Source organism: Scatophagus argus, chromosome 3 (assembly GCF_020382885.2).
Source record: "Scatophagus argus isolate fScaArg1 chromosome 3, fScaArg1.pri, whole genome shotgun sequence".
NCBI classification, from domain to species: domain Eukaryota; kingdom Metazoa; phylum Chordata; class Actinopteri; family Scatophagidae; genus Scatophagus; species Scatophagus argus.
In genome coordinates, this window is record NC_058495.1 from 26,462,549 (window position 1) to 26,487,201 (window position 24,653).

Consider the following 24,653-nt stretch of genomic DNA (forward strand, 5'->3'; position numbering starts at 1 on the left):
CTGACTTTAGCCATTTTATACAGTGGATTCCCCCCCGCCCGTTCAGAGACCCAGAGGTGAACTGTCCCCGCCCCCCTCCCCTTTCCCGCCTCACACAGCTTCAGTGCGCGGCGCCTTCTCAGCAAGCAGGTGCGCCTGCAGCCAATCTGCCGATTCTCCACACGGTGATATGACCGGTAATAGAAATCCAAGCTGCGCAGATTTTTTTTCCCAAGCGCTCGTACCGCCCCCCTTGTGTCATGATAAAATGCCGCCCCGGGCGGCTGGTTGTATGGTACAGATTATATCAACATGGCAGGACAGCACCGAGCAGGCTCAGCTCTGCTGGAGGGTCCACAGAGACCTGAGAGCCGACAGGCCTGGAGACATGTGATCCGGAACAGTTTCAGATTAGGACCTGAACCTGTCAGCCACATCAGTAAACTAGAAACCAGTCTCATAAATTCACCCCGTCCACATGCTCGGTTTCCTCCCGTCTCGGGCTGAGTTTTTATGACGGGCCACAGACCAAACACCCTGATGATAAGATAACTGTTTTTTAATTGCCATGAGTACACAACAACCTGAGGCGTATAAACAAAAATTTCTTCTGCAGTAAAATCATGAGATGTAGAAAGTGTCTCGCGTTGGCCCGACGTTTGTGAATTAACAGTGAAGATAAAGTGCGGAGCTGACGCTTTTATTGTGAAAGGCTCGCGCCGGATGTGCTGCTGTGGCTGCGGCTCGCTCGGCTCCACAGAGTCATAGCTGTGCCGTGCGGGCTCACGTCCTCAGGTGACACCGACAGCGATGGCGCGTTTGAGTCTCTTCGTGCTGCTGTGGACTGGAATGACGTCTGCAGGTGGAGCAGGTGAGAAAAGTGATGAGCAAACTGAGGTGAGCTGAGCTGCTGTGAACCTGAACCTGGACTGAGTCTGGGATGTGTGAGACCCGCCTGGAAACAGGATGAGAGTTTTGCCTCGTAGTGTGGAGACAACACCTGCAGCTGCCTCACAGGCCCGCACGTCATCAGCGCTGATCGATAGTATTGATTGAAAAGATGAAAGCATCATTCGGATCAGTTTAAGAGCTTCGAGTGTTTTTAGGTGATGTCACGTCTCGGGTGGGTTTGTAACTTCACGTGCTGCGTCATCACTACTGCAGGTGTGTTTGTGTTTCCTGTTTTGTGGTCTGAACTCTGAGCTTGTCGGGTCCAGCAGTCCTGTTGGGGTCCTCATGGGGTCCTGGTTAGGGTTTGGGCTGTGGTCTGAACTGGGCTCAGGTGGAGGGTTTGGGTTCAGGCGGGATGAAATGAATGGAACCATACGGGTCCCTCAGCACGCCCCCCCCCCCCCCCCACCTACCACCGGAAGTGCCACATGCACACGCACGTCAGTCTCGTTGTTTTCAGCATGTGTCAGTTGGCCTGTCTGTGATGCAGAGCGACTTGGATCTTGGCCAGCATTTTAACACACAGACACAAACACTGTCGTTCATGTGGAGACGCGTTCAGGGCCAGCGAGTAAAGTGTGTAAAGAAGCATTTCTGAAAGACTTCCAGCAGCTCAGCTCTGTAGTGAAGGCGATCACAGTGTTGGTCTGACAGCCTGCAGAGAGGAAAAGGCCCATGAAGACTCTGACTCAGCCTCAGAGGCCCAGTACCTGTGCACTAAGGAGGTGAAACAGGAAGTTCACCTGAGACAGACTTTGTCCTTTACAAAGAACCAAAGCAGTTAGAAAAGACCATTTGAATTAGTTTTGTTTCCATTGAGAATTCTTCAGTCCAGCTGTGGGACGTGTCTGCTCTGCTCCTTAACTTTAATTTAAGGCACAACAACAAGAGTTTCATTTAATGTGAACCTGAATTCACCAAAGATAATCTGGTAGAGGAGACGACGCATGTAAATGTGTTGAATGTTTTCCTTCTAACCTGAAATCTCTGCATGTAAACACTCTGATTCATACGTGTGTTTATCTTCCAGTGCGAGTCGTCGTACCTGAAGGCGATGAGGCTCTTCTACCCTGTTCCCTCAGCACCAAGGAGGACCTGACATTAAAGCTCTTTGACTGGAGGAAAGATGGTCAGAAGGAGGTGTTCCTGTATGAAGCAGGCTCTCATTACAATAACGGCCGTCAAGGTCAAGACAAGCAGTTCAAAGGTCGCGTCTTCCATTTTGAAGACAAACTGAAGAACGGTGACGCCTCCATAACCATCAGAAATACGAAGGTGGCTGACAGTGGAAACTACACCTGTGATTTTCCACATCATCAGCCACCTCAAACGTTCCTCATTGAGCTTGTTGTTGGTGAGTGTTTTCATCAAACAGGTAAAGGTGTCAGCTCGTTTACTGAAGCGACTGGTTTGAGAGTCCCAGATGGACTTTTGTCCAGTAGTCAGAGTCCACATCTGGCAGGACCTGGTCCCCACAGAGCTGCAGCCACATGTGGAGAGATGACCTCTGAATCAAACATGGCTGATATTAGTGACACACTGCGCATTATGTCCCTCTGCACAGAGACATTTTAGCAGCTCAGCCAACAGGAAACACATTTCAGCTCTTCATATTTGATAAGCAACCTAACATGTGTTTTGTTTTGTCTTTTAGGTCGTGTGTTAAGAGACAGATCAGGTGAAATCTCAGGTGAGTCCTGGCTGATGACGTCACTCTGTACGTCTCACGTGTGCTGTGAGTTTGAGTGCGTCTTCCTCTCTGTGGATCAGATTGAGATGTTTCTTCTTCGTGTCTTAATGCTGAAACTGCACATCACCTGTTAACACTGGAGGTTCACCTGTACGTCCTGACTCATTAATGTTTACGCTACAGCACGTACATCACTGTGGTGCACGTTCACAAACAGAAGCAGTTAACACAATCATCACGTTACTGGAGTTTTACGACATTTTAATCAAGTCTCAAGACTTTTCTGTTTAAAGTTTTAAGTTTTAATGGCACCAGTTTGAGGAAAACGAATTAGTGATGATGATCATCCAATCAGTGTTGTCAGTAAAAAGAAAACAATAACTGCTAAGCCTCAGCTTCCTGTTTGAGAAAATCAAACACACTCCAGTGAAATCAGCTGCTGGTGGCTCCTAAAGGAGAATTACAACAAATTTGATGAGATATTTCTCACTGATATCATCAACCCCTGATAACACAAAGGAGGCTCAGACCTTGAAGGCCTCACGTTTTGTATTTTAGAAGACATTTTTACATTATTTCAGTGCAATAGAAAATATTCTTGAGTTTGCAGTTGTACGTCGGTGCCAAATTTATTTGGTAGAAGTTAGAAATGTTTGAAATCTCACGTTGTATGAAACAACGCAGGGAGGATTCATTCAAACTTTTCTTCTCCTTCAACACTCTGTAATCCTCATTTACAAGCAGAAAGGAAGAACAAAAACTTCACAATGTTGTCGTCCTGTAATCGTCTGTAGTGATGTGTCACTGACTGTCTGTTTACACCATGTTCACAGGTGCTGCAGAGCCGTCTGTCACAAATCTAAATGAAACAGAGACCTGGGCCCTGCTGCTGTGTAAAGTTCTCAATGCTCATCCAGAGCCAACAGTAAAGTGGCAGGACAGCGCAGGAAACAAACTTCCTGATAAACAACGAGATGTCATACCGAGTGGAGACCGTTTCAACGTGATCCTCCGCACCAATGTGACCAAGACCGACAACTATCACTGTGTGGTCACACAGGAGGAAATCAGCCACCAGGCTGCTTCTAAGATTTATGTTCGTCTCTCAGGTGAGAGTCTTCTTCAGTGGTGTTGTTTTATTGAGAGACACGTCTGCTCCACACAGGAACAGAAAACGTGTCATGAAGCTGAGCTTTTTCTTAGCTGCATTTAGACAGCTGGATTAGATTGAGATTACAGCATTAATCCCAGTTAGAAAGTGCAGAATCCCACAGGAAGCACATAACAAACAACATGAGGACACTCAGAGAGGCAGATTCAACCTCCTGTCTGAGTCTGAAACCAGCAGCTCAAAGTCTGATAGAAACAGGGTGTCATTACAGGGTTTGTCCACTAGAGGGCAGCGTCTCTTTGAGTTCTGTCCTCACTACATGTGGTCACAGTGAAGGATCCTCATCAACAGACTTCATGTCCTTCTTTCAGTTTCACATTTGTCCCCTTTAACTCGTCTCAGGACACATGAGGTGTAAATCCAGCTGGAGACCTCATGTTCTACGTTTTACAGTGCAGAAAAGATTGTTCAGGGCTCTGGCAGTGGTGGAAGAAGTCCATATAGTCAACATGTACTTCAACAAAAACTCTCATGTGTTTAGCCTTTCACTGAAAACCTTTTCCTCACACACAGGACTGAAAAACAATGACAAAATACTTGAATAAAGTACAGGACATGCAGCACAATGAGAACAGACAAACATGTTGTACTTTTTAACCAATCAGGAGCCAGGATGGTTTCAGTCATGCTGTAATGAAACGATGGAACTGCTTATCCTTATCAGATCAAAATGGGCAAAATATGAACGAATTCCAACTATTTTGTACTTCTGTAAGTGGCTCTAATGAGGTACTTTACTTTAGTAAAAATACTAATACCACATAGTGAAAATACTGAAGTCCTGCATTGAAAACTTTACTTTAGTGAAAGTATTTAAGTGTTATGAGCTAAGTGGACTTGAAGGGCTTAAGTTCCTGTCAGTGTGTTGCTGTTGTGTCTCGTGTGTTTGGATTCGTATTCGTGTTGCGTTCAAGTGTCTGTCTGGATGTTTCAGCTCATCTGAACTCCTTCATGTCCTGTTGGCAGCTTTAATCTCCAGCAGAGCATCAGATTCTCTAAGATCATCATGTGTTTGTAGAGCTGCAGTTTCAGCTCATCCGAGAGGCTTTTTAAAGAGTTTATTTAGCTTCATAATCATTTTCTCAACACATAAAGGAACACTTCATCCTTCAGTTCATCACCATCAGCACATCTGGGCACATGTGGTTTTCATTGGACAGGAAAAAATGTAACATGAAACATAACTAAAGCTGTCAGACAAATGTAGTGAAGTATAAAGTACAGTATCAGCCTCTGAGATGCAGTGAAGTAGACCTTAAACTTATACTAAAGCACAGCATTGTAGTAAATGTACTTCGATTCCACCACTGGCAGGCGGAAATGTTGGTTACGCACCATAACTCCAGATTCTGTGAGTGTAGGTGCAGCTCTTTAAGGCTGTCACTAGTGGGGTCGTCAGTGGGGCCCCCACGTCAGAGAGCTGCATCTTCACTCAGAGAATCTGGAGTTACGTAACTGTTCTACCTCCTTTAGGCTTCGTCCTCTAAGGATGTCAATAATGTGATGAGATCAAAGCAGGATGTGGTCCACGTCCCACTGGGTCCTGAATCACAGTACATCATATGCACTCTGATGGCCCACAGGCCTGATATTCAGCATGAAGACAAAAATCTAGAGGACGCAGGTGACCCTTATAGACACTGACCAATCACAGCGCAGCCTGAGACAAGGTTTCCACCTGGTCTTGTGACATGGCCGCCTGTAGGAGCTCACAGGTATAGAAACACATGAGTAGACCCTGTGAGGCCCTGAGCCTCAGTATGAATATGACAACACAGCATGTGGCAGGTGATGAAGGGATGAAGAAGACTTTGTCCACAGTGAGACAGAGACGTGACGGGTGTCAAACTGCTGTCCTTCAGGGTGGACTTGGAGCTGCAGTGTTTAGGGAAGCTTCCATCAGCTGTGAACTTTGCTGAGTGACAGAAACTCAAGTGAAACGATGAAAATCTGTCAAAGCGTCTGGAAAGGAGCTTCAACGCTCTTCTGTTCAGACCGTCAGGCTGCTGTGTGAGCTTCATGGAGGAACAAAGCTCACATTCAGAGCTGCGATCCCTCGTGTCAAATCTCCCATCAACACGTTTAGCCAAACAGCCAACAGCATCACATCATTCAGGCCTGACCAGACGTCTCATCACTCCAGTTTGGCCTTTTTTATCTGATTCACACAACCAGATGGACACAACGCAACCTTCTCTCATTTCAGTGGATTTCAGCTCTTTAGTGACTCAGTGTTTTGAGGATAAAGTTTGACAGTGTGAGGATTCTTTACTTCAGGAAGTGGACAGGATAACCAGACACCTGACTGCTGTTCTAAATGAATGTGTGTGGAGGAAAGCACAGAAGCAACACAAAATGGGTTTAGCAAAAGGGCCAAAAGCTGAGAAAAGCACCAGAACGCAGGATTTTAACATCTCATTTAATGTGCGAGGTGAACACACAACCTTTGAAGGATGGGATGCTGATGAAGAAGAGAAAAGCATCAAATCTGAGGAGAAACGGCACAAAGAGCCAGTGGAAGAGAGAAATGAGAAGCAGCTGTTGAAACGGGGGACAAAGTACAACCTGGCAACCAACAGCTTCAGCTTGATGTCAGAGCACCAGGTTCCACTCAGTTTCCTACAATCTGACCAGACTTAAGTGCTCATCGTCCTCCTGTGGCAGAATCCGAAGCTTCTGAAAACTCGTTGAGGTGGGATGAAGATGAGGCTGAAGGTCAACGTGCTGTGAAGATCCAAATGACCCACACAAGGAAGCTCTCAGAGCTTTGATGTTCTTCCATCCCACTGATCCACGATGCCCAGCAGCGAGCTGTGAGAAGATGCTGCTTTACTTTGCACAGATGAAGTCCTTTGAACCAATAAGGAAACGTCCATCAGTGTAACAGTGAGGCGACAGGTGGCAGGTGAGCCCACACATCACAGCTGGTGGGTCTCCACCATACGAGAAACCTGAGCCCAGCAGGACATGAGCCACACTGATGGCTGCTGCTGATGTCACTGTGCCAGGTGAGAGGCCACCTGCTGGGCTTTGCACCTGTGTTGTAATGGAGTGTTCACCTGTTGGGCGTCTGCAGGAAAAGGCTCTGCTTTGTAAATGTACACAAAGTGTTCAGTGGGCCACATTTATCAGCCTGATCCTTTTATTCAAACCCGTCACCACCAGCAGGTGCACCAGGTGCCTCATCAGTTCAGATGGGCGGCTTCAGAGCTGCCTGCCTGGAAACCTCAAAGGGCCAAAGTCCCAAAGTCCATCAGTTAAAACCAACATGTTTGTCCACACAAACCACATGAGTCTAAAACTGTTTCTGACCTGAAGATCTTTGTTGTCTGTTTCAGAGGAACCACACAGCCTGACCACTGGGGTTATTGTTGGTGGAGCGGTTGGACTTCTTGTTGTTGGATTTGTTGTTGGTGGAATTGCTGTTTTTTGCATATTTAAAGTTCGATCCAGACGTCCGTATTAAGACGTATTAAAGGTAAGTTTGAATAAAATGTCAGCGTGTCCATAACACAACATGACACAGCAGATACTTTGTGACTCGAGTTCAGATTTTGGTCTCACATGTTATTTACATCCAACACAAGATCCAGACTGCATTCATGTACGAGTCCTCCAGCAGAGGATTAACAACATTATTAAAGGGGCAGTTCACCCCAACATCTAAACGACATGTGTTACCTCTGACCTGTTGTGCTGTTCATCCATCCAACAGTTTGTGTGTCACCACGCAGAAGGAAACGAGAGGCTGACTGAGCTGCTGACATCACAGCTCAGCCGAGGACGACCACGTTAATGTTGACGTCACATCCTGTCACGAGCTGCAGCCTCTCGTCCATCAGCAGGTGGACGCTTCCTTCTGAGCGCTGACACGATGACAACAAAAACACACGACGCCAACATAAAACCTGGAAGAGGAAACTTTGGATCAGCTGATCAGCCTGAACAACATCGAGAGACGTTCATGTCTTTTTGTTTTGTGTCCTGCAGAGACACTGGACCAGTTTGACTTCATGTCCACACACATTAGTGTCGGCTCGTCCACATCCTGCACTCACACGGTTTCTTCAGAAGCTTCAGTTTCCTTTTAGTGTTTGTTGGGTTTTAATAGTTTTATGTCCAGCCTTTCTGTCTCTCTGCTCTTGTTCTGGTGTTCATGTGGATTCATTGAAGTCGTCGAGGTGATAAAATGTCAGGTTGAAATCAAACCGCACACACCAGACTGTTAAATGAAGTGAACTCAGGTCACACTGAGATGTTTTGAAGCAGGAAACAAAACAAATGAAACAATAAAACAAGAGAATTGAGTTAAAAAGATCAAAACGCTCCATCAGCTGACTGCTGGTCTCAGGTCCGGTCCAGGTTCTGGTTTGGAGTTTGACCGCAGTGCAGGGATGGACGTAATCAGGGCTGATGCAGATATTGATTATTAGCAATCAACAAGGCTGATGTGTGGAGCCGATACTCAGTTGTAAGAATAAAAATGTTAATGTGAGAGTTTAAAATGTACAGTAACCGTGTGTGCTTTACTCAGATACAGTACTTATGTGTGAGGTACTTGTACTTTCAGTTTTCTTCTACTTTGTCTTCTGCATTTTGAAGGCAAATGTTGTTACTTTTTACTTAAATGTTGTGTTTTTAATTTGGTGACTAAAAGTCCTTCACTTCATCTGACATGTTAAAGTGTGAAAGCCTGCAGTGAAGGATGGAACAAACTGTTTGTGTCGGCTTCTGAGATTCAAATCCTCACAGCAGCTCGCTGATCAGACGAGTGACTTCAGTCTGAACGTTTTGCAGCTAAAGTGAAATAAAATGTGACTTTATGATGACGCTGATCACGATGCTGATGTACGCTGACGATGCAAACGTTTGGATAAAACTTGAAAAGTGTCACCTTGTTGTGACTGTTAAATGTGTTAAATGTTTGTCAGAGAAACTTGGTACAAACACACTCTCACACTGCAGTGTTTCCTGGCTGCTCGTCTCATCAGTCGTCCACATCGATTGTGTCAGTTCAGTCGTTATCTTTTAGTGTTTCAGCCAACTCATCAGGAACTTAAAGTCTCCCTTCGTTCAGATGCGTATTTTCCACGTTGGTCACTTGGATGTTTGTGCTTCTGTCCACACGGAGTTTGTTTTCACATCCAGGTTTAATTTGTACTTTGAACCATGAGTCTGTGACCTCACAAGTTTGGAAGCCAATCACGGTGCAGTTTGAAACTCTGAAGGAAAGAGAACCACACCTGCCCTGTGATTTCCTCCTGACTGAGGGTTTAGGCGGAGACAAGCTGCTGCTGCTGCAGTGAACGAGGTGGAGCAGGAAGACTGTGGCTCATGTCCAACAGAGATGGTCTCATGGAAAACTGATCCCATGAGTCCAAACATAAAGACTGTGAGGTCTGCTGATCCCGCACACCCTTAAAGTGTGTGTTGTGAAATCTGTGCTGACTAAAGCTCATTCTCACCACAGGGTGGCGCCCTCAAGCTGCAGCAGACATAAATATTCAATTTAATTCAATATTCAAACCCTGACCCGGCTGAGACCACCGACGAACCCGCTCAAGTGTTTTATCTTTTAGTACTGACGTATCGTGGAGTTGGAGGGAAGCTTAGCCACGCATGCTAGTAGCACAGCTCCAACATTAATAAAGTCGCAAGGCAGGAGACGAAGAGGAGGGATTTCCACACTGCACATTTATTCACGAGTAAGGACCATATAAAGCCAGGTCTCACTGCATATTCTATAACATTCAGTAAAACAATAAACGGCGATAAACCGTTAGTGGCTTGTAGCCTTCACCAGCGTCCACATTTCTGAAGGGAGATGCAGAGTGATACCTACAGTACTAAGCGGTAAAACAAAGGGCGGCGCCACCCTGTGGCGTAGACTGGTATTGCTCCGTGTAATACTCTGGCCTTTAAGGTGATTATAAAATAAGTTGAACACATGTTGCTGTGGAAAACCTCGAACTGATGAGGAAAGGAGACTCTGGAGACTCTGGTGTCTCATGGTGAGGACACTCGGCCGAGGAGAAACGAGTCAGCACAGGACTGTCAACACTCAGTTCAGGGTCATGCCGTGACTACCATCACAGCTTACAGGCCAAACAGCGGAGGAGGAGTTGATGGCAGTGTGGAACGGGGGAGTGAGCTGGATCGGTTCAGATCCGACACAGAGACCCCAACTCGACCCCAAACGACTCCTGAGCAGTACGGCAGCAACGAGCCACTCCAGCCTCTCTCCCTCCCCCCACATCCCATGTGGATGGCCTCACACTGTAAACGACCTTTAATGTGAACATTGTTTCTAAGTATATACTGTTTTCATTTAGTTTATTGATATTCTTTGAAGCCAGGTTATTATTTCATTATTTATAGTAGAAGTCAAAATAGGAACTTTTATTTTGAAGGGGCTTCGCTCGTAAAAACGGACCGAGTCAGCAGTAAAAAAGCGCGCCTGTCTTGAGAAGCGCGTCCACGGAGTGAGAAGAGAGTGATTAATTATTGTATTATCATATGATTAATAAGCTCCTGGCTGATACGGCACAAGGTTCGTGATTGTTTAATCAAATGTAAGTTTGATACCGGGTTCAAATTGTGGCGTCTTTTATAGTTTGAAGTTATTGTTATTACGTGTTTGGCTAGCGGAAAGGCTAATTACCGTTAGCTAAGTCACCCGGTGGGTTCTGTGGTTAATCCATAAGTGTGTTTATTAATCTAAAAACGTACTTTGTGCCTTATGTTGTCTTTGATGGTATGTGTTTCTGCTTATTTGATATAAAAATAACATGTTAAAAACTGATGTAAGTGTAAGTTAAAAACAGTAGCATAGAGCTCTCTATCAGATTGTCATTGATTTAATTTGAGTTATAAAAACGTGATTTTCATTATTTTAATTGCAGTAGCTTAAGAATACATGATTTCAGTTTGTATGAATTGTCAAAGGGCTATGATTTAAGTTTTCTGGTCTCAAGAGAGATAGTTTGTTGTGGGATGTGTGTAGCTCTAATGTGTAGTCCAGGCAGCTCAGTGCGTGAACGTGAGTGTGCGAGTGCGCGCGGCCGAGGCGCGCCACTGTGAACGAGCCCGCAGAGCGAGAAGGGAGTGTGTGTGTGTGTGTGTGTGTGTGTGTGTGTGTGTGTGTGTGAATGCGTAATAAAAAACGGTCTGTTATTTGTGTGCCACCACCTGAACGAGTGTGGAGTTAAGTCTGGGGAGTTAACCCCGAAAGAAAAGCCGCCTTCGGCCCTGGAGAAGACGGATCTCCCCTGCGTCCCCCGACCACAGTTAGGAGACCGAAGCACAAGAGTTCATGAGTGAATAAGGTTCACTAAATAAAGCACTATGAACCATCAGTCAAGGCCTGACCATCATTCAGTCGGGGATGCTACACACACCTCGTTCCCAAACGCCCCGCTGGACCGCTCTCACCTGGATGAGCAGGTGAGAAGACAGCTGCAGAGACTCTGAACTCTGCACTTTAATGGACACACATGGAAATGTTTAAATGTACAGATGTGATATTTCACATGCAAATACCTGATATTTTTACATTTTATACTTTCTTTCTTGGTGCAAAGTCTGTACAAAACAGAATTTCCCCTCAGGGATAAATAAAGGAAGTCTGATTCTGAACCCAGAACGTGATTATGGTGTCTTTTGAACGCTGGAAATAATTTATTAGTCTCAGTGTTTCAGACCTGAAATGACTGACGTTTCGGACTGATCAGCTTCACATATGACAGAATGGAAATGAGGATAACTGATGTGTTTTCTAGCCGACACACCGTCAGTCCTGCTGTGTGGGACTGTTTTGTTTCACTTTCGAGTTACTTTTCAGGCGCAGCCGCAGTGTGTGTGAGGCGCCGCCGCAGTGTGTGTGAGGCGCCGCCCGCAGCGTCATCAGACGACGTCCTTCTCTTCACAACACAGGAAGAGCTTGTGATCTGAAGTTATTCTTGTTAAACACTAACGTCTTAAAATATCGGGTTGCATCGCCTTGTGTCCAGCAGCTACCAGTTTATCAAGGACATTTACTGTCAAACAGGTAAAGATAGTTAGCTAACGTGACGTTAGCGTCTCGACGTCACCGCAGGTAGCAGCGCAGCACCGACTCGTCTGTGAGCTTTGACTTCAGGACAACATGAAGAGGCTTCTGCTGTGGTGTTTCTGTGTCCTCGCAGTAACTGTTGGGAGTGAAGCAGGTAAAGTGATCTCTTGGAGTGGCTTATAAACATCACAAGACTTTTAAAAAACTTCAACTTTTTTTTAGGCTTTTCGTGTGTTATTTAATTGCGTACACATTTTTTGAGTTTTGGACATGCAGGGAGGGATGTCGTCAGGTGACTTTTGTCATGTGACCTACGGTTGCAGTTTGGTTAAGGTTTTAAGGTTTTTTAAGACTGACATTCGTGCCAGAAATGCTGCGTGGGTTTTCTCCGGGTACTTCCTCCCACAATACCAAAACCATGCGAGCAACGAAATTTTGTAAAGATTCTCGGCTTAAAGGCACACATACAAATAGCACCAATATATAAAAAATATATAAAACACAAAGTAAAATAAATAAAGTGCACTTAGTGCAGTCTATGGTGTGCTGTGAGTGTGTGTGTGTGTGTGTTGGGGGGGTACGTGCATGTGTGCCTTCAGCGACAGTTTGTTCACATTTCCTGCCTTTGGCGTCGTCAGTGAGGCCACAGCGCTCAGCTGAAACAGTGGAGGTGCGAGCGCTTAATGTTTAACAGCTTTATGAGTTTAATGGAGACGGAATGACGCACAGCTCTTACGGTGTCGGGCTTTATGTGTTTATTCAGTGTGTACTTTGTTAAAGAAGAAAACAAACCGTAAACTTCACCAGCAGTCAAGATCTTTACATCACATATTACGGGGACCCGCACAGGCTCCATGCAGTATGTGCAGAGTAACCTGTGTATAAGTACTGCTGTATGCAGTGGCGGTTCTAAATTACAATCTAAATTGCAATTACAAATTACGAAATGATGCAAAATCCAATTCTCTAATCCTCCAATTCTATGCTTGGCACACTTTTCATTATGACTGGTTAAACTATGTTTTGTCACAAAACAGAGTTGTAGCAAATGGCAAATGTTCATCTTTGAAACTACCTACACGTATGAAAATCCCGTTGGCCCAACGTGATGGACATAAATAATAACTGAACTTGTAACAGTTTTGTTGCAAAGCACAACCTTATGGTGAAATTAGATCTGCTGTTTGTTAAGACGAATTACTGTTGTATAAGCACAGCAAGCATCATAGCAAGAAGGCTAACAAACATACACCACCAGTTAACATTAGCCCTTCAATCATGACATGGATACTGTAATCATACAGAGAGAACATAGCAAACCTTCATCTTTTGCTCGTTTCTCCTCTCCTTCTTTTCTTCTCCTTCTTCTGTCCATCTCTGCGTTCCTTTGGCACTAGTGATGTTTCGTTCCTGAACGATTCGTTCAGTATGAGCTAATCCAGTGGCGGTCCTAGCCTGAATGGCACCCTGGGCGAACAGCCCCTGTGGTGCCCCCACACACACTGGCTCACGCCCCCACCAACCCAAAGAGAACATCGGGTGAAAAGTATATGTATAAACTTTATTAAGATAGAAATACAATAAAACAAACTAAACATTAAACAACCAATTTAAAGTGCACAACCATAAATATATGCAAGATATATAGTTTTTATATATATATAAAGTGCTTTATAAATAAAGCTGAATTGAATTGAACTGAAAGAAAATAGTCATTTCTTATCACAAGCATAGAAAAGCACGACAAAGAAATAAAGATTATTGAATATAAATAACAACAATAAAAATACAAGTCAAAATACACAAATCCTTCACACACACAGAACTAAAACCTGATCCTTCTGGTGACAACATCTCCCATTAGGAAAAAGAAATCTGATGCCACCTAACTTGGCCCTCTGTGTACCAACTCGGTCCTGATGCTGTCTGTCAGAGGTGATGGCCAGTCTGCAGGGTCTGTTGAAAGAGGCTCTTCCCCAGTGGAAGATGAACTTTGTGGGTGTTGCGTTCGCTAGGTTGCGGGTGAGACACGGGAAAGTCACGGGTGATTAGTGGTAACAGGTGAGCAAGTGGGAGGTTCACTTACCTGGCTGAAGCATGGGCCAGTAAACAGTTGAAACGTAGACAAGTAATCCAATAGCGGCAAACTAGAATCCGGAAATGAACGAGCACGAGCTATAAGCGGGTACGAGCACTAGTTTGGCATGTTGTCTCGTCAGGAGAGATGCGCCACCGGTAAGCTGCTGTTCACATTCTTTCAGCTGCGGTTTAAGTTTGTCTGTTGTTTGTGTTGCCGCTGTGCTGCCGTGATGCGGTTCATGTGCTTGACAACTGTTACTTTGGTCACGCTGATAAAACATTCTTAGCGGTCTGTTAATTAACGTTGCCGGTTTCATAGTATCCGTGTCTGTTTGAATTGTAGCGCTTTCACCGTCACATGAGTACACTTCCTATTTTGCGGTGCTGGTTGGGTGACGTAGTTGCTTGTAATTGGTTGTATTCCCGCTCGCAATGCAGGCTGGGTAATGTAGTCAGTCGGTTAATACTAATAATGAATTGCTATGCTCTGCTTTACTATTTAAAACTACATTCACTGGTTGCATTTAGGATAGCACTTTTAGGCTATTGATTTAATATGTATGCATTGTGGTTTGTGTGTGGCAATACAAAGTTTAATGCTAATGTACTTTGTTTGGTCATTCAATTAACACACTATTTATATTGTGCTATTTAAAATGCTTAATAATGCTTACTTGGCTTTCAATATTGCTGTTTACATCATAGCCTTTTTTATTCTATAGGTTTATAATCTACTGCAATTTGTGGCTACTAATACCTACTGCTATTTGTGGATGTTATCAGTGGATTAATAACTTAAAACTGGAAAATCAAATAAAGTAAATAAAGACCACAAAGAGTTATATCAACGTGTCCTCTCCTGGCGCCCCGTTCGGTGGGGAGAATCTTAAAGAACCGAACAGTGGGGGTTCAGGCATTTCTGTAGAACAGCACATTTGGTTTGGCACATTATTCAAAGCACACAGCAGTGGAACAAAACATGGTTTTAAGAAATAGCAAAACTGGATTAATCACAACTAACAGGAAAAAATGTGTACAGGCAGGTAAAATTCACAGATAAAACACACTGCTACTTCTATCTTCACACACACACACACACACACGACAGCAAAATACCGCCCACCTACAGGCTCCTGCTGAGGAGAAGCAGCAGCAAACTCCTCATGGCCTTCCTGAGACATGGCAGGAGATGCCATAGAAGCCATAGCAGCCGTAGAGGTGGATGGGATCTCCTGATCCTCTGCTCCAGATGAGGCCTCTGTTGCTGGAGACTCATCCTGGGCAGGAGGCTCCAAAATATTTTAGCAGTGTTGGTGGAAAAGTGCATCAATGTAAACATACATGAACGGCACACTGAAATACATTAGCTATCACTTAATGTCATTACGCCTATTACATGCTATTAAACTACAGATTAACCAACGGGGAGAAATGCTTCATTGACTAAATTCTATTAACGTTATACTGAGACAGAAAATAATGGACGAAATGTGAGCAACGTCCGTCTTTTTAAGGCTAGCTTACTGCACGGAAAATCCCGACGGCCAAATACAGTACGCAGCGATAACCAAATGGTCACAAAGCAATGACAGCAAGGTGCTGATAGCTTAAGTGTAGACACAGTTATTGGTATGTATGTATGTTAACTCAGATAATGTTCAGGTTAACTATAACTAGCACACAAAACAGCAAACAAGCTAATGACCGCTAAACAATTAACGTTAGCCCCTTTTCATAATGTAATTACAGTCGTACGCTACAGAGGGAACATTAGCTACATACCTTTGTTTTTGGACCGTTTCTCCTCTTCTTCTTTCCTTTTCTTTCTGAAATAAGCACCCGATAGCTTTGGCCTTTTTCTGTCCATTATGTTTATTACCGGGCGGCACGGTGGTGCAGTGGTTAGCACTGTCACCTCATAGCAAGAGGGTTCCAGGTTCAAATCCCGGTCTGGGCCCTTCTATGTGGAGTTTGCATGTTCTCCCTGTGCCTGCGTGGGTTTTCTCCGGGTTCTCCGGCTTCCTCCCACAGCACCAAAAACATGCACATTAGGTTAATTGGCTGCTCTACATTGCCCCCTAGGTGTGAGTGTGAGAGTGTGTGGTTGTCTGTCTTTGTGTGTTGGCCCTGTGATTGACTGGCGACCAGTCCAGGGTGAACCCCGCCTCTTGCCCGTAGTCAGCTGGGATAGGCTCCAGCTCCCCCGCGACCCTGACGGATAAGCGGTATAGAAAATGGATGGATGTTTATTACCTGAATCGGAGTCGCCTCGGGAATCAACAGGTTACGCTGATGGCAATGGCCTCTGACGTGACGGACAGCAGGGGTCAGGACTAAACCAACACATTGGTGGGGTACAGATAGTCTCATCTTTGAATAGTAAGACTGTATTATTGGACTTTGCACAACCCACAGACGAAAACCAAGAGTGTATGGAATGTGAAACAGGCCTACAGTAGGAAACTACCTGGTGTTATGAGTGAAATTTACTTTGAGTGCTTTTTGATTCCATAACTGTGTAACAATTAGGAGGATCCCCGTTCCCCCTCCTCCTTATTCCAGTGGTTTGACCTCGGTGAGTGACCCCACCTCCACCCCCACCCCCTTCTTGTAGAGTTGCAGTAACTGCAGCGGCGCTCTCGGGGGGGCGTAAGTACAACGTCAGGGGGCGCCAATTATTAATTAATTATTTAAGTATTTTTTTATCTTTTTTTTGTTTTTGGTGGGCGGGGCGGAGGTCCTCACATGCCGCCCCCAGCAAACTGCCTCCCTGGGCGGCCGCCCAATTCGCCCATATGAGAAACCGCTACTGGGCTAATCTTCTATATGACTCGGGAGTAATAAGTCCTCTCAGTGAGCGATTCGTTCATTTTCATGCAGTACCTGCTCTCGCTACATGACAGGCAGCTGCATAAGCTCAGTCAGCAGGACAGGAAACAGAAATGATTAGTTCACAACTCACTCAACTGTGCGCCGTCCTCAGGCTGTGTGGCGAGCAGCAGGCACTACAGTTCGTTCATACGGATCGTTCTTACGTTCATTTGTCATGTGACAGCTGTAGCTCAGCTACGGGGCTGTGGACTGAGATACGACCAAGGAAGTGAGTGATGTCTGATATCTGACGGTCATTCAGTTGTCACGTGACACCCGACATACATTATTTATTCATCAAATCATAATTATTTAGTGGTCTTCTGTTCTTGTAGATGTGTATAGTGTTATTGTGTATATAATGTAAAGTGTGTTTATAAATAAATACTTATACTTATACTTAATTATATCAACATCAGAATCAGAATCAGAATCAGCTTTATTGGCCAAGTTTGCGTGTACAAACAAGGAATTTGACTTCGGTTAGACTTTGCTCTCGAGTACAAAAACAAACACCTGGCAGTAAGAACAAAAAGGTACTATATACAATAAGATAAAGATTAAAAATAGAAAAAATACTATATGCAATAGCAGTGAATCTGTGGAGTAGTGCAATGACAGTGTAGGTAGACTAGGATTTAAATAAATAAATACAGTGCAAGGCAGTGCTGTGCAATAGACAGATCATCATGGTACTGTGTTGTTAAATTAGTGAGGTAGATGAGGATGACATTTGTGATTGTCATCGTCCAGTGTAAGGATGGGGCCTGTTTCAGAGTGTTCAACACAGTGACTGCTTTGTGCCGGCTGGTTTGGCGGACAGGGACCTGTATCGCCTGCTAGAGGGAAGGAGTTTAAACAGTTTGTGACCACGATGTGAGGGATCTGCAGAGATCTTTGTTGCCCTTTTCCTGACCCTGGACCTGTACAGGTCCTGGATGGGGGGGAGGTCAGCTCCAATGATCCTCTCTGCAGCCCTGATTGTCTGTTGCAGTCTGGCCCTGTCATGTTGGGTGGCTGACCCAAACCAGAAAGTGATGGAAGTGCAGATGACAGACTGAATGATGGCTGAGTAAAAGGTGATCAGCAGCTCCTTAGGGAGGTTAAACTTCCTTAGCTGTCGCAAGAAGTGTAACCTCTGCTGGGCCTTTTTCCAGATTGAGTCAATGTGAGGAGACCACTTTAGGTCCTGTGAGATAGTAGATCCCAGGAACCTAAAGGAGTCTACAGTGGACACTGTGTTGTTCTGGATGCTGAGGGGGGTGAGTGTGTGTGTGTGGGGGGGGGGGGTTCTCCTAAAGTCCACTGTTATCTCCACAGTCTAAATCGGATTTAGCTCCAGGTGGTTCTGACTGCACCAATGGACCAGATGTTCTACTTCCTGTCTGTAGGCCGACTCGTCACCATCCTGGATCAGGCCGATGACGGTTGTGTCATCTGCATACTTCAGGATTTTCACAGAAGGGTTCTCTGAGGTGCAGTGATTTGTGTAGAGGGAGAAGAGCAGTGGGGAGAGGACACACCCCTGGGGGGCGCCAGTGCTGATGGACCGGACTCTGGATGTGACGCTCCCCAGTCTGACATGCTGTTGCCTGTCAGTCAGGAAGCTGATGATCCACTCACAGGTGGAGGCAGGCACAGAGAGCTGGGTGAGCTTCTGATGTAGGAGTTCAGGGATGATGGTGTTGAACTCCGACCTGAAGTCCACAAACAGGATCCTGGCATATGTCCTTGGGGAGTCAAGGTTTTGCAGGATGTACTGCAGTCCCGTGCTGAAGGCATCGTCCTATAGGCAAACTGTAGGGAGTCCAGCAGGGGTCCTGTTATGTCCTTCAGGTGGCTCAACACCAGTCTCTCAAAGGATTTCATGACCACAGATGTCAGGGCGACAGGCCTGTAGTCGTTTAATCCTGTGACGGAGGGTTTTTTTGGGGACTGGGATAATGGTGGAGCATTTGAAGTAGGAGGGTACTTCACACAGCTCCAGAGACCGGTTAAAGATCTGCGTGAAGACTGGCGCCAGCTATCCAGCACAGGCTCGCAGACAAGAGGGGGACACACCATCAGGTCCTGGAACCTTCTTGGTCTTCTGCCTCTGAAAGAGCCGGCACACCTCCTCTTTGCAGATCGTCAGTGCAGGTGGGGTGAGGAGGTTGGGTGTTGAGGGTAAGTCTTTTGTGCGTGATGGGTGTGAGAACGCGTGCTTTTCAAACCTGCAGTAGAAGTTGTTAAGGTCGTCAGCCAGTCTGGGATTTTCTGCAGGGTGGGGAGATGGAAGATGCAGGCCTTTCCAGACTGATGCAGGGTCATTGGCTAAGAGGCTATGTTTTAGTCTCTCACTGTAGTTTCTTTTGGCCTTTTTACCCTGATCTCCTTTGTCAGCTTGTTCCTGGCCTGCTTGAACAGGTCCCGGTCTCCACTGCTGTAGGCCTCCTCTTTGGCTTGGCGCAGCCTTCTAAGATTAGGAGTGAACCACAGTTTGCTGTTGTTGTATGTGCAAAAGGTCTTGGTTTGCACACATAAGTCCTCACAAACCCTGATGTAAGATGTTACAGTGTCAGTGAGTTCACTGAGATCTGTAGCTGCAGCTTCAAAAACACTCCAGTCGGTGCAATCAAAGCAGGCCTGCAACTCCAGCTTTGACTCCTTTGTCCACTTCCTCACAGTCCTTGCCACAGTTTTAGAATTTTTTAGTTTCTGCCTGTAGGTTGGGATGAGATGACGCAGACAGCGGTGGCAGAGTCCTAGAGCTGCCGGGGAAACAGCATGATAGGCATCCCTGACAACTGTGTAAAAGTGGTCCAGTGTGTTTTTTTCCCTGGTGGGAATCTTGATGTGCTGTCTGTATTTAGGGAGTTCATGGTTGAGTTAAGCACCATTAAAATCCCCAACAATATTGGCCAGGGAGTCAGGGAGTTTTTTCTCAACGTCTGTTATCTGGTCGGCTAGCTGTTGTAGCGCTTCTGTTACACGGGCTTGCGGTGGAATGTAAACACCAACCATAACAAAGGAGGAGAAATCTATCACTACAGTCTCTAAGTGAGGGCTGCATGACTTTTCCAACACTGTAACATCTGTACACCAACCTTCGTTTAGGTAGAAGCAGATTCCTCCACCTTTTGTTTTCCCTGAAAGCTCTGTGTTGCGATTCGCACGGAAGAGTTGTAAACCAGGCAGCCGAAGTGCGCAATCCGGAATGCGCTCACAGAGCCAGGTTTCAGTGAAGCACAGGGCGGCGGATCTGCGAAAGTCTGAGTTGATTGGGTTGAGAAGCAGCAGCTCATCCATCTTATTTGCCAGAGAGCGGACGTTCGCCAGGAGAATGGCTGGGAGCGCAGGGCGTAATCCTCTCTTCCTTAATCTCACCAGCGCTCCTGCTCGTTTCCCCCGTCTGCGTCTCCGACGAATTCCACGGAGAGCCGCGGCACCTCCAACCAGGATTTCTGCGAAGCTAGCTAGATTTGGATTTGTGAAAACTGGAGAAAAAGTTCCTATGCAGGACCGCCCGATGTTTAGAAGTTCCTCTCTGGTGAAAGTTATCAGCGGAGAACAGCAGATAACGTAATAAACGCATAAAAACAAACTAAGTACGAGAGAGCGAAGCACAGAGGTCGCCATCCGCGGCGCCATCTTGAAGACTGACATATTGATTGTTATAATCTGCCATAAAATAATAAAATATAACAATAATAATAACAACAACAACAAATGTAATAATAATAATGTCACGTTTTGGACACAATAAATGCGCCATGTAAACATGTTGGGGAACTTATTAATTGTTACTTTTTGTTGTTATTGTCTCACTAATTTTCAAAATGAGTTTTCCATTCACTTGTCCTCCACCAGCTGTCACGTGACAGGCAGTGCAGGCTGTAAGAAGCAATTAGTTCTCGTTCATTGTTCACGGCTCAGGCCGTGTGGCGAGCAGTACGTTCGTTCTCGGATCGGTCTGTCGTTCAGTCGTCACGTGACAGGTACCTCGTCACTGTCGCCATGTTAAACAACAACGGCAGGGAGGATGCAGGACACAAGTCACTTTATTGTGGTGTGTATTTACTTTCCCAGGTTTTCACATGGTTTGAATTGCTTGTGACATTTTGTGCGTTATACTTTGTCAGCTGAAGCAAACCATGTTGCCTTCTGTGTTTAGTGAACCGCGGCCTTTTTTACAACGCCCACAAGAGGGCTACAGCGCCACCTGCTGTAACAATGAACGAAATGACTCCAAAAAATAAAGATTCGTTCAATTTACTGTTCGAGAGTGAATTATTCGATTCAGTAAAAAGAGTCAAACTGGCCACTTGACAATCAACAACATTTTCCCAGCGCTGTCACTCAGGACCAGGAGTCAATTCGCCAATTCGCCTTGGTGACCACATAATTGTTTTGTATTAGCTGTTTTTATTTGGCCATTTCACACAATTCAGAAAAACAAAAGCGTGCAGGAATTATAGGCCTGTATTTAAAATATTATGAATGAAATGTGCGTTATATGGAAGAAAGTCAAGGTGTGACTGACTTTAGCCATTTTATACAGTGGATTCCCCCCCGCCCGTTCAGAGACCCAGAGGTGAACTGTCCCCGCCCCCCTCCCCTTTCCCGCCTCACACAGCTTCAGTGCGCGGCGCCTTCTCAGCAAGCAGGTGCGCCTGCAGCCAATCTGCCGATTCTCCACACGGTGATATGACCGATAATAGAAAACCAAGCGGCGCAGATTTTTTTTCCCAAGCGCTCGTACCGCCCCCCTTGTGTCATGATAAAATGCCGCCCCGGGCGGCTGGTTGTATGGTACAGATTATATCAACATGGCAGGACAGCACCGAGCAGGCTCAGCTCTGCTGGAGGGTCCACAGAGACCTGAGAGCCGACAGGCCTGGAGACATGTGATCCGGAACAGTTTAAGACAGATTAGGACCTGAACCTGTCAGCCACATCAGTAAACTGGAAACCAGTTTCACAAATTCACCCCGTCCACATGCTCGGTTTCCTCCCGTCCCGGGCTGAGTTTTTTATTACGGGCCACAGACCAAATACCGTGATGATAAGTGGTCATGAGCTTTGAGTGTTTTTAGGTGATGTCACGTCTCGGGTGGGTTTGTAACTTCACGTGCTGCGTCAGCACTACTGCAGGTGTGTTTGTGTTTCCTGTTTTGTGGTCTAAACTCTGAGCTTGTCGGGTCCAGCAGTCCTCTTGGGGTCCTCATGGGGTCCTGGTTAGGGTTTGGGCTGTGGTCTGAACTGGGCTCAGGTGGAGGGTTTGGGTTCAGGCGGGATGAAATGAATGAAACCATACCGGTCCCTCAGCACGCCCCCCCGCAACACCAAACACCGGAAGTGCCACATGCACACGCACGTCCGTTTTGTTGTTTTCAGCATGTGTCAGTTGGCCTGTCTGTGATGCAGAGCGACTTGGATCTTGGCCAGCATTTTGACACACAGACACAAACACTGTCAAGACAAGATACAAGATAGGTTTATTTGTCACACACACAATCATACACGGTACAATGTGCAGTGAAATTCTTTGTGTCCCTGCTACCAAAAAAAATAGGTAAATAAAAAATTTTAATTTAAAGAAAAATAATGAAATTAAAATTAACTTTAAGAAAAAGTGAAAATGTGCAGTATTTACATGAATAGTATTTACATGTAGTGCAGGTGGGAGTGAGATTGTCCAGATTAACGCTCACTGTTGAGCAGACGGATGGCCTGGAGGAAGAAGCTTCTCCTCATCCTCTCAGTGTTGGTTCTCAGGCAGCAGAACCGACGGCCTGATGGCAGCAGGGAGAAGAGTGAGTGTCCGGGGTGATGGGGCTGCCTGAGGATCTTCTCAGCTCTCGACCTGCATCGTTTGGTGTAAATGTCCTGCAGGTCGGGTAGAGTTGTTCTGATCGTCCTCTCAGCTGAGCGGACTTCCCTCATGAGGGCCGAGAGGTCCTGCTTTGTGCAGCTGCCCATCCATGTGGTGATGCTCCCACTCAAGATGCTCTCAGTGGTGCAGGTGTAGAAGTTCCTGAGCACCTTGAGGGGGAGCCTGAAGTCTCTGAGGCGTCTGAGGTGGAACAGACGCTGCCTGGCCTTCTTAAGGAAAGGAAAGGAAAGGAAAGTGACATATCTTGTCATTGGAGGGAACTCACTCCAACGAAATTTGTTCTCTGCATTTAACCCACCCAAGTGACGTGCACACACACACACCAAACCCGGGGCAGTGGGCGACCGCGTGCAGCGCCCGGGGAGCAGTGGGGGTTAGGTACCTTGCTCAAGGGTACCTCAGCCATGGACACCGGGACGGGGAATCGAACCAGCGATCCACCGGTTACGGGTCAGACACCCTAACCGCTGATCCACGACTGCCCGGTCCTGTGAATGTGCAGTGACTAGGACAGGTCCCGTGTGATGGTCACACCGAGGTATTTAAAACTGTCCACCCTCTCCACCTCAGACCTGCCGATGCAGAGTGGACGGATGTCCTTCTGCTGTTTCTTCCTGTAGTCCACAATCAGTTCCTTAGCTTTGCTGACGTTCAGCAGGAGGTTATTCTCCTGGCACCAGCTCTCCAGGTGGGGACTCAGCACGCAGCCTTGGGGGGATCCAGTGTTGAGGGTGAGGGGGGATGAGCTATGGGGGCCCACGCGTACCACCTGTTGTCTGCTAGTAAGGAAGCTGTGGATCCACCTGCACAGGGAGGAGTTCAGTCCAAGATCACACAGCTTAGTTACCAGTCTGGAGGGGACTATGGTATTGAATGCTGAACTGTAGTCCACAAACAGCACTCTCATGTGGAGACGCGTTCAGGGCCAGCGAGTAAAGTGTGTAAAGAAGCTTTTCTGAAAGACTTCCAGCAGCTCAGCTCTGTAGTGAAGGCGATCACAGTGTTGGTCTGACAGCCTGCAGAGAGGAAAAGGCCCATGAAGACTCTGACTCAGCCTCAGAGGCCCAGTACCTGTGCACTAAGGAGATGAAACAGGAAGTTCACCTGAGACAGACTTTGTCCTTTACAAAGAACCAAGGACCATTTGAAATAGTTTTGTTTCCACTGAGAATTCTTCAGTCCAGCTGTGGGACGTGTCTGCTCTGCTCCTTAACTTTAATTTAAGGCACAACAACAAGAGTTTAATTTAATGTGAACCTGAATTCACCAAAGATAATCTGGTAGAGGAGACGACGCATGTAAATGTGTTGAATGTTTTCCTTCTAACCTGAAATCTCTGCATGTAAACACTCTGATTCATACGTGTGTTTATCTTCCAGAGCGAGTCGTCGTACCTGAAGGCGATGAGGCTGTTCTACCCTGTTCCCTCAGCACCAAGGAGGACCTGACACTAAAGCTCTTTCTCTGGAAGAAAGATGGTCAGAAGGAGGTGTTCCTGTATGAAGCAGGCTCTCATTACAATAACGGCCGTCATGGTCAAGACGAGCAGTTCAAAGGTCGCGTCTCCTATTTTGAAGACAAACTGAAGAACGGCAACGCCTCCATAACCATCAGAAGGACGGAGGTGGCTGACAGTGGAAACTACACCTGTGATTTTCCACATCATCAGCCACCTCAAACGTTCCTCATTGAGCTTGTTGTTGGTGAGTGTTTTCATCAAACAGGTAAAGGTGTCAGCTCGTTTACTGAAGCGACTGGTTTGAGGTCCTAGATGGACTTTTGTCCAGTAGTCAGAGTCCACATCTGGCAGGACCTGGTCCCCACAGAGCTGCAGCCACATGTGGAGAGATGACCTCTGAATCAAACATGGCTGATATTAGTGACACACTGCGCATTATGTCCCTCTGCACAGAGACATTTTAGCAGCTCAGCCAACAGGAAACACATTTCAGCTCTTCATATTTGATAAGCACCCTAACATGTGTTT

At 46.0% G+C, this 24,653-nt stretch overlaps 2 protein-coding genes across 4 annotated transcripts in view; one reads left to right on the top strand and one right to left on the bottom strand.

The window, feature by feature from the left end:
• LOC124057029 (butyrophilin-like protein 2) overlaps nucleotides 1-8,684 on the top strand; it is a 29,201-nt gene extending 20,517 nt beyond the window's left edge. For all 3 annotated transcript variants that reach the window (XM_046385098.1, XM_046385096.1, XM_046385097.1), the window contains 5 exons: nucleotides 1,961-2,284; nucleotides 2,585-2,620; nucleotides 3,454-3,729; nucleotides 7,130-7,269; nucleotides 7,507-8,684. In XM_046385098.1, coding sequence (XP_046241054.1) covers nucleotides 1,961-2,284; nucleotides 2,585-2,620; nucleotides 3,454-3,729; nucleotides 7,130-7,257 — 764 coding nt within the window. In that variant the 3' untranslated portion in view covers nucleotides 7,258-7,269; nucleotides 7,507-8,684. The remainder of the gene's footprint in view (nucleotides 1-1,960; nucleotides 2,285-2,584; nucleotides 2,621-3,453; nucleotides 3,730-7,129; nucleotides 7,270-7,506) is intronic.
• LOC124057033 (nuclear factor 7, ovary-like) overlaps nucleotides 1-24,653 on the bottom strand; it is a 546,992-nt gene that overhangs the window by 295,919 nt on the left and 226,420 nt on the right. The window lies entirely within an intron of this gene.